The following is a 10,743-nucleotide window of genomic DNA, read 5'->3' as shown; positions in this document are numbered from 1 at the left end:
TAGTGCTAGTTGGAATATGATTTGAATTTTAATGTATATAAATATACACATAAGGCTTTAGGATTAAAAGTTTACACGTTAGAAAAATAAGGGAGGTAGAGAGAGAGGAAGAAAAAAGATTGACAAGGAAGAGACCGGATCTGAGAAGGAAGACAAGCTTGAAGCGTCGGTTTCGTTTCGAAACTTTCAGGCGAGTTCTTCTCTATCTTTCCTCTTAGAACCCATAAGGATTTCACCTTGAGTATCAAGGCTTTTATTAAATTATTAATTTAAATCATAGTTAGAACGGATTAATTAAAGCATTAAGTTATTTTATTTGATTAAATCATGGTTAGATTGAAAAAATTAAAAGAACGAATTATTATATATTTTTATATATTTTAAACTTTGGATTTTAAATTGATAGATGTATGTGTTGTATTTATTTTTAGAATCAATTGATATGCTTAATTCATGACCCAAGACAGTTAATTGGGGTTTCTATAATTTTTGGAATTTTCTGAGATTTTCTATGATTTTTTTGGAATTTTCTATATTTTTTAGGAATTTATTAGATGTTTAGATATATATATATATATATATATATATATATATATATATATAACTTACGCACAGAATGGAACGTCTGTATGATCGGTGCAACATTAGGGTTGAAATCTAGTGTAGGTCGGTGCATAGTAATTTGGTACACATGCTAATCTGGGCATTGGATTATTTAATCTTATTTGGATTGATCCAGTGCATTGCGGTACATAGAATGATGGTACACATGCTAATCAGGATCATTAGATTAGTATAAGTTTCAGTAGAATGATCTGGTGCTTCACAGCGTATGTTATTATAGTGCGCATGGGAATCACAACCGGGGATGGTGTTTGGTCATAGTGGATTGATCTAGTGTAGCGCAGAACATGGAGAATTGGTGCACCCACAGATCTGGAGCACTATGGAGGAGAAATAATCCGGTGCGGTTGAGCTCATAGTAGCGTTTGAGCTCAGCCAATTATTTTGCTTATTTGTGATATAAAATTAAAACGGTCATAACTCAGTCATCTTAAATCGAAATTAGGTCATTTTGGAGATTAAATTCAAGGATTTTTTATCCTCTTTCCGATGGTACCAATTTCATTATTGGTTCCCATCATATTAGGAGATATTTATATTTTAGTGAAACGATGTCGAAAAAAATTATTTACTGAGATGGAGTATTTATAGGAAACTATTTCTTAACATTTAAATTGGGTATATATAATTAAATTAATATATTGTTATGGAATGAATTATATATATATATTTTTACTTCCATAACAATATATTAATTTAATTATATGTACCTAATTTAAATGTTACTAAATCTCGTCAGAAATAATTTTCCATAAATACTCCATCTCAGTAAATAATTTTTTTCGACACCGTTTCACTAAAACATAAATATTTCCTAGTATGATGGGAATTCGATAGTGAAATTGGAGCCATCGGAAAGAGGACGAAAAATCCTTGAATTTGAGCTCCAGAATGACCTAATTTCGATTTAAGATGACTGCGTTATGATCGTTTTAATTTTATATTACAAACAGGCAAAATAATTGGCTGAGCTCAAACGCTACTGTGAGCTCAACCGCAACGGATTATTTCTCCTCCATTAGTGCTCCAGATCTGTGGGCGCACAAATTCTCCATGTTCTGCGCTATACTAGATCAATCCACTATGACCAAACACCATCCACGGTTCTGATTTCCATGCGCACCATAATTACATACGCCGCGAAGCACCAGATCATTCTACTGAAACTTCTAATGGTCCTGATTGGCATGTGTACCATCATTCCATATACCGCAATTCACCGGATCAATCCAAATAAGATTAAATAATCCAATGCCCAGATTAGCATGTGTACCAAATTACTATGCACCGACCTACACTAGATTTCAACCCTAATGTTGCGCGATCATACAGACATTCCATTCTATGCATAAGTTATATATATATATATATATATATAAACATCTAATAAATTCCTAAAAAATATAGAAAATTCCAAAAAAATCATGGAAAATCTTAGAAAATTCCAAAAATTATAGATACCCCAATTAACTGTCTTGGGTCATGAATCAAGCATATCAATTGATTTTAAAAATAAATACAACACATACATCTATCAATTTAAAATCCAAAGTTTAAAATATATAAAAATATATAATAATTCGTTCTTTTAATTTATTCGATCTAACCATGATTTAATTAAATAAAATAACTTAATGCTTTTAATTAATCCGTTCTAACTATGATTTAAATTAATAATTTAATTAAAGGCTTGATACTCAAGGTGAAATCCTTATGGGTTCTAAGAGGAAAGATATCGAAGAACTCGCCTGAAGGTTTCGAAACGAAACCGACGCTTCAAGTTTTGATTATCTCTTCTAATCCAAACGTCCTCCTTATCAGATTCGGTCTCCTCCTTGTCAGCCTTTCTTCTTCCTCTCTCTCTACCTCCTTTATTTTTCTAACGTGTAAACTTTTAATCCTAAAACCTTATGTGTATATTTATACACATTAAATTCAAAATCCTATTTCAACTAGCACTATGAATTAAAATAATAATCTTTAAATAATTTATATCTATAAACATATATTATATTATATATATATATATATAATTAATACAAAAATGATCATTTAAATAATTAAATAATCATGGGCCTTTATTAATTAACATAATAAGGTTTCATACAAGCCCAAGACCACATCTTTTGGTCCAACTTCCCTTAAGCTCAAATCCAATTAATTTAAATAAACTAAATAATTAAATAAACACTTAAATAATAAAAAACTAAAAACTAATTACACTAAGCTCATAAACAAAACAATAAATTACAACCAAGTCACACCATACCAATAAAATCAATACGCCAACAATTCAATCAATAATTAAGCACACACACAACAATCATCATATCAATAATTCACGAAATATAAATAAAATAAAATAATTAATCTAAGCACTCAATAAAACAAATCAATTAAAAATTAAAATAAACGCAATTAATTCAAATTAAATCAAATAAATCATTTAAAAATAAAATAAAAATAATTAATTCCAATTAATAAATCCTTTAAAATATCGGGGTATTACATGACGTTTCGAATTCGTCGGGAAAAGACGTGGAAGCATAGCTTGCTGCCGTTTAATTGATGCCCGATTCGCCGATGATGGAGAATCGACTTCATCTTCTCCGATTCTTTTTTCTGTAACTTCGTCTTCTCTGATTCTTCTTTTCGTCAAACTTGATCAAGTCTCGCATGGCGAACTTTCTTGCCCTTTTGACCAGCTCTATTTCGTAGGTGAAAGGAGTCTTGATTATGGAGGGAGTGAACTCTCTCGCCATGTCCTCGGGTGTTTGGGCCTTTAACCCTTTGATCTGCTCATCCACTGTTTGCCAAGATGTCATTGTCAGTTAGATGTTGGAGGTATCCATCCGGGACTAGAGTTCCATTTTCCTGATTCAGCATGATCTTCTAGGCCTTGTGCTCGTGTTTGTCGTGGCACTTCCAATGTAGATTCTGCTGCTACATGGGATTGATTGGCCGTGTCGTTGGCATCATACTCGGGGCGCAGCACGGGCTGTGTCGAGATTTTGTTGGAAACCCTGGTTGTTGGGGATTATTGCTGATCCCTTGAGCCATTGGGCCAGTGGCAGGTTCAGCTGTTCGTTCTGCTGCTCGAGCTGACGACCTTGCGGAATTTACCGCTCACCAGTTGGTGGAGGCGGAGGCATGTTGACTCTTTGAACGACAGCCCTGAGTTCTTCATTCTCCTATCGTAAGGCATTGATTTGTGTCGTACTTGCCTCACTGGCTTGCCTTAAGGTATTGATCTGTTCCGTCCTAGCCTTGTTTGCCTGGCGCATAGTATTAAGTTGCTTTTGTATCTCTTCGTGCATTTTCTATATGATCTCTAGTTGCTGCATTTAAACGGTGTTTGATCTTGTTGCCATCTCGGCGCGGTGTGGCATGTAAAAACCCAAGAATGGTAGTGAGAGGCTTTTAACAAGTTTTTCACAGACAGCGCCAAAGTGTAGGTGCATAAAATTTCGGAACGAACGTGATAAAAACACATAATCAAAAAACATATGAACAAAAACAGAAGACAAGAAATTAGATCAAAGACCAACAAGGACTTATAGATCAGAGAATCAAATGCCTTTTCATTGGGTCTTGCCCCGATATTTATATTCGTTTAGTGAGATTCTTTTGGAACCGTTTCTATGTGTTACATATATGATTTTAATTCTTTGTTGATTCTTTGCAATCTGCTTATTGAGTGTTACTTCTAGTCGTGATGACCAAGGTTTTGGGCTTGTTAGGCAGGTTTCTTTTTCTTGGGCCGAATCTTGGCTTGGTGTGAATCTTTTTGGTCTTTGATGGATGTGTTTAGTTTGGGCTTCTTACCTTGGCCCAATACATCTTATCGGTCCTTTTGTTTGGTTTCACTATCATGTGGCGTTTGGTGAGTGGTGGAAAATTTTTCATCCTCAATTGGTTCACAGGGTTTGACCGAGTTGGTAAGGTAACGACTTGGGAACGCTCATGTCCCAGGTTCGAACCCGTCCATCGCCATTATAACCCTCGATTGAAATTGTTACTGAGGTGTGGGATCATCGACAGTATTCCCGGTTTGTAACCTAGGTGGTTCGCCAAAAAAAAAAAGAAAAAAAAAAAGAAAAAAAAGAGGAAAGGATCGCTTTCCGATTCCAATGGTGGATAAGTTGTTTGATGAGTTACAATGGAGCTACACTTGTTGGCTCATAAGCAGAAGGATCGTTGGCTCAAGAGCATGGATTTCACGCTTGAGAACAAGCCGTGATTGAAGGGGCATGGAATGTTAGGAAACCGGTGCCAACTAGTATTAGAAGTATAAGCATGCTATTGTAATTGAATTAGGTTATTGAATGGAATGAATAAAGAAAGAATTTTTGTGGTTAATCCCAATTTAAACCCTAACAGTTTATACAGCGTTTAAGGGTATTCCGTTGAAGAGAATTCGGGTAGCATTTTTGAGGAAACAGCGCGATCCAGAGGACTGAGGTATTTTTTCTGTTCCGATTTTTCTCACCCATCGTAGTAGACGAGTGAATATATATATATATGCCAATCGTTGATCCCAATTTCTATATATATATAAATATCAGAGCCATCGGGTGGTGATTAAGCCCATTTAACCTTTCTTCATTTCTGTTTCCGGACCTGGATCCCGTTTAGGCTAGGTGTGCCGCTTTGGGTTGGTTGGACGGAAGGTCATTTAGGTAAGGTTCAATGAGTTTTTTCAACCGTAGCATGTCTTCGACATCGTCAGCTCCTCTTGGAAGAAGAGTGATAGTTAACCAAGAAGAACAGCATATTGATAGTGGTCAGAATGATCAGTGGGATACTTAGAACATACCCAAGGTTCCCATTAAGGATATTTACAAATCTTCGACTTTCAATCTCAAAATAGGATACTCCATTAAAACTGTTGAACAAACTATTTCTCTCAAAAACCCTTTTGAAGTTATCCAACTTTTGCAAAAAAGAGGCATAGTAGAACACAAAAAGAAGTACAAATTCCTACATATAGGGCTTGTCCAAGTTGCAGTTAAACCTCTTACATCAAGGGGACTTAACACTGCTATCATGCTTACTCTAAGGGATTGTAGGCATCTCGATTTTGAAACCTCTTTGTTAGGAGTTTGCTAAACTAGTCTTTTTGATGGCCCACAATACTTCAATTGTTTTCCAAATTATTCAGTAGCTCTTGATGATCCAACAATCCTCCATACTTTAACCCTCAATGTTTCAAGTAGTAGTTACAAAATGATGGATGGAGCCATACCCTTCAATGTTGTCTATAGAATCCACTACAAAGTCTATACAACCCAAGTCAGCCCCCATGCTCTTCGTGAGTCTCCCAAAGGAGAAACCCTTCTTCTTCATGCTAGTGACGAAAATTCACAAACTTATGTTCTGAGGACCATCACTTGGAATGAAGTCACCTTCCCGACAGAGTGGACCCTGGAGCATGCAGCTCCTCCTTTAAAGATCGAGCATAAAAGGTTGGAACAAATATCTTAATTTTCTGATGGCACGGTAAAGGTTAGATTTAACTTCAACTGGCCCAATAGACTTACTATCCAAGAAATAAAAAGATCTAGACCTTCTATCCAAGAAATCGAAAGTTCTAGATCCTCTTTTTCTCATGCTACTTCCTCAAACTATTCAAAAGCCCCTTCCCGAAAATCATTTTCAGGAATGCCTACAAGGTATCCAAACCTCGTTGGTGTTAAAAACAAAGAAGTTGCTAACCCAGTTTACCAGGACAATGTTAGCATACAGACTGAGGAAGAAGACATCCATCCTCTTCGCAGCACTCCTTTACCTACACAAATTAGTTCTCAAAACAAAGGTCTGCAAAACCCTCCCCTAAACGAAGATTATCATGATTCCCCTCCATCCCCAAATGATTCTCAATTTGAAGATCCCGATCATCAGGTTCATTAGCTCTACATGATAGAAAAGGTTTATGAGATCGATAAAGACTTCTTACGCAAAGATTTCTACTCTGCGATCAACAATTCCAAAAGACAATGGTATTTCCAAACCTTTTCAGCTCAAAAAACCATCCTTATTAGAGAAAAGTGGTATGCTTTCTGCATACAACACAAGTTCTCAGCCCCTTTCTTCACATGGTTTGAAAAATATTATCTCGACAACAATATTGATTTTCCTTTCTCCACAATCAAATCCTTAAATGTCACAACAAAATCCACCATTACCTGGCAAACATCACGTGGTGAGGCTCTTGAAGCCATCCATCCCCCAGCCGAGGCAATCGAATTCAAGATAAAGGCGTCAGGAACAGTCACACTTACTGCTTCTCCTTTTAAGACAAAGGCAGTCACCAATGACAATACCACATCCATGACCTGTGATGTCCGAAGCATCATGGAACAAAATAACTACACAAACCAACACCTCCAGACACTTGGCGATCAGCTTTCTCGTGTGGAAACCTTGCTTCAGAAAGAACAAATTATCCCCATTCAATCTGATAATGCTCCCCCTTTCATACCCCATGAAATCCCCTTACACTTGTCTAAACAACTATCAAATCGTAGTGCCATTGAAGAAGCACAGGACAGGAATAAGCGTATCGAATCCCTTATGACCATAAGCACCCAGGATAAATAACTGATAATGAACTATGAGAGAAACAGAATATTGAAAAGGTTAAATAATCAACGAAATAATATATATATATGGAAATATTCAAGTTAACATTAAACAACAGAACATGAATAACTTTGAAGAACTTTTGATTAAAATATGGAACTTACAACTTTGATCTTTGAATACAACACTTTTGTTCTGAGCCGAGCTTCTTGGATGAAGTAAAACTAAAAACTTAAACTTAAAAATTACAATTTGAACTGAGAACTTTTAAAACGGAAACTAAAATCTAAACTTGAAAAATGAGCCTCTATAGAAGAAGAAAATATTAGTATATCATCAATATAAACAATTGAAAAATTCGTAAGATGAATAAAAATATTATTCATAATTTTTTGGAATTCTGAAGGGGCATTTTTTAATCCGAAAGGCATCACATTCCATTCGTAATGGCCAAAAGGAACCGTGAAAGCTGTTTTGTATCTATCTTTTTCAGCAATTTGGATTTGCCAAAATCCTGACTTGAGATCAAACTTTGAAAAAACGGTTGCATGAACGAGACGTTGGATTAGGTCCTTTTTATTGGGCAGGGGATACCTGATCCATTGAAGAACTTCATTGAGGGGCTTGTAATTGATAACTAATCTGGGAACACCTCTTTCTATTTTAGCATTCTTTTGGACATAGAAAGCGGCACAGCTCCATGGGAAACGGCTTTTTCGGATGAGGGATTTGTTTAATAATTCCTGTACTTCCTTCATACAGTAATCAAGAAGTTCTTGACTCATTTGGCTAGGACGGGCTTTGGTAGGGATATCCTTTTCATTGAAAGATTTTTCATAAGGTAATTCAACAATGTGTTGTCTTCTGTGCCAAAAAGCGTTTGGGAGATCAGAGCAAACCTGACTTTCAAGTCTTAATCTGAACCTTTGAATAGAGTCTTGAAGACCTTTTTGACTGAGTCGTTCATCAATTTGTTTGAAGATTAGTTCTTATTTGAGAAAGTCTAAATGCTTTGTTTTGCTTTCAATCCTGTTGACAGCAAGGACTTGAGTAACATAGGAATCCTTAATGGTATTGAGATCCTTGGTGTCTATAGGATGAGCAAAAGGAAAACATATTTCTTGTCCAACTAGACTTGTTGAAATGCCTTGGCTATCAACTTTGAACGGGTAAAGAAGATAAATAAATGGAGTTCCCAAAATAACAGTGGTATTGAGGTGTTTGCCAAGGATGAAAGGTGTTTTAATACAAAGACCCTGATTACAAACATGGGCTTTGGTTAACTTTTACTGAACAATGAGTCGTGAACCATTAGCACCTTGAAGCCGTTATTTGGTTTTCTCAAAGTATTTCGTAGGGACAAGTCCTTCATTGATACAATTGAGATTAGCACCGGAGTCAATGAGAGCCACTGTATGAATGGTATAATCTTTGTTGATGACAATTTTTAGATTAACATGCCATTTCTGAAATGTTATCTGGGTCAGAAGGTTGATGTAAGTTTCATTGTCCTTGGTAGGATTTTCAGAAACTTGTTCAAGTTTTGCAGAGGACTTGGGTAGTAAGGCATCTATCTGGGATTGTTGAAAAAGGATTTGGCTTTTGAGGGTAAGAATATCATGAGCAGTGGAATCTTTCAAAGCCTTGCCCTCTTGCTTTAGGAGTGAAATCTCTTGGTTGGTTTGTTTGATTTCTTTATGGCGATCTTAAATCGTAATTGGCATCTGGGTTGTGTACCAAATCTTTCAAAGATATCAGTAAGGTTGTAAGTATTTGGTATAACAACGGGAGCTTTGTCATTTCTTTGGCCAATGCTGTTGGTGAATTTAATCAAGCATTCCTTGCGTTGATCAAGATCTTCTATTTTGTCAATGAGTTCCAACATGAATTCTTAGTCCTTAGTAATCATACAGATGCATTTGGTTTTGATAGGTTGGTCATCCAAAGATGGGTTGGAAGAATCAGAATCATAATCTGTATCAGCATGATAGTCATCTTTTTGAATACCATTGATATCATGTTCGGATTCGTCATTTGAAGAGTTTAAAAGAATTTGCATCAGTTGGCTCTTGACGGTTTCAGGGAGATCGAGCTCATTGATCTTCTGTTTAGCTCTACAATCGCGTTTGTAGTGACCCATCTTGCCACACTTGAAGCATTTTATATCTGCTTTTGAGGTGGCAGGTTTCTTTTGAAAATGTTTTGGAGGAGGGGCATTTTTATGTCTATTTTTCTCAGAGGAGAGATATTTATCTGCAAATGAGGGTTTGCCCTTGTTATACCGTGACCTGTTTTCGTATCTCTTGGGAAAAGACTTGCGGTAGCAGGTGTGACTTTTTCGTTTGGAAGGAGGGGTTGGGTTTTCGAAGCCGAATTGTTGGCAGAAGGTTCTTAATTCTTTTCGGCTAGTGGCATTCTCATGCTTGATTTGCTGTTGGAGTTTGAAATCGGTGCAGAGAGCAATTCCTTTAGCTGTGATGGTACTAATGATGTCACCATAGGTGAGGGAGTCAAAAGGAATATGGCCATTGTGTTTTGATCTGAAATGCTTGCGAATTCTCTGAGCAAAAAGATTGGGGAGTCCAGCAATGAACTTTTCTTTCCAAAAGGCTTGGTTATAATCAGTCCTGGTGAGGACCTTTGAGAGGAAGACATCCTTGTACCATCTGAAATCCTGAAGTTTGCGACATCGAAGGTTGGCTAGAATTTCTGAGGTCTTGTCTCTAACAATTGAGAGGTCACCGAGGAACTGTTTGGTGATAGAGAAAATGAGAGTAGCAACTGCATCTTCTATATCTGCACCTTCTTCTGTTTTGATAATTGTTCCTTCAGGAGTTATTTTGACAGAGTTAAGAATGGCTTGTCGTTTATCTGGAGTGAGGATGTTGTCCCACCATCCTTTGAGTTGGCCTGTGAATCCTCCTACAAGGAGTTGTGCTATAGCATGATCAGAAGAGTCATTCTTGGTTTTGTAAGCAGTGCTGACCATTGTCATTTCTTGAAGTGTATTGAGAATGTGATACTTAGTTTTGCCATCTATGTTTCATTCATAAATGGTACCACCATGATAAACAGCTTGGGAAAACTGGCCTCGTTCTTCGATCTGGAGGTCAGGGAAAGTTGGCCTGGGATAATAATTTCGAGAAGAAGTTGGTTCTAAAGTATTAACGTGTTGGTTCTGGAAGACCTCAGTAATTTCATCAATTTCAGTATCAGTACCAATTTCTTGGTCAAGAGTATTGATGGCTCTAAGAGGTCTTTCAGGCGTATCAGGAATCGTAGTTGTGGAGGTCATAAGGGATTCGATACGCTTAATCCTGTCTTGTGCTTCTTCAATAGCACTATGTTTTGATAGTTGTTTAGACAAGTGTAAGGGGATTTCATGGGGTATGAAAGGGGGAGCATTATCAGATTGAATGGGGATAATTTGTTCTTTCTGAAGCAAGGTTTCCGCAGGAGAAAGCTGATCGCCAAGTGTCTGGAGGTGTTGGTTTGTGTAGTTATTTTGTTCCATGATACTTCGGACATCACGGGTCG

At 36.6% G+C, this 10,743-nt stretch overlaps 1 protein-coding gene across 1 annotated transcript; it reads right to left on the bottom strand.

Moving 5' to 3' along the window:
• Positions 1–9,097: 9,097 nt before the first annotated feature.
• On the bottom strand, positions 9,098–10,195 carry LOC132295895 (uncharacterized). The gene has a single exon (XM_059794159.1). The coding sequence runs from the start codon at positions 10,193–10,195 to the stop codon at positions 9,098–9,100; it is 1,098 nt and encodes a 365-aa protein (XP_059650142.1).
• Positions 10,196–10,743: the final 548 nt, after the last annotated feature.

Source organism: Cornus florida, unplaced genomic scaffold (assembly GCF_030987335.1).
Source record: "Cornus florida cultivar Cherokee Brave unplaced genomic scaffold, ASM3098733v1 CherokeeBrave_3.0.0_Hap2_Chr02, whole genome shotgun sequence".
NCBI lineage: Eukaryota > Viridiplantae > Streptophyta > Magnoliopsida > Cornales > Cornaceae > Cornus > Cornus florida.
Note: the sequence above shows the minus strand (reverse complement) of the source record. Positions and strands in the feature narration are given on the sequence as shown.

What these genes read in the sequence shown, in the direction of transcription:
- LOC132295895 (XM_059794159.1), bottom strand. Translation starts at nt 10,195, where the DNA reads ATGGTCAGCACTGCTTACAAAACCAAGAATGACTCTTCTGATCATGCT.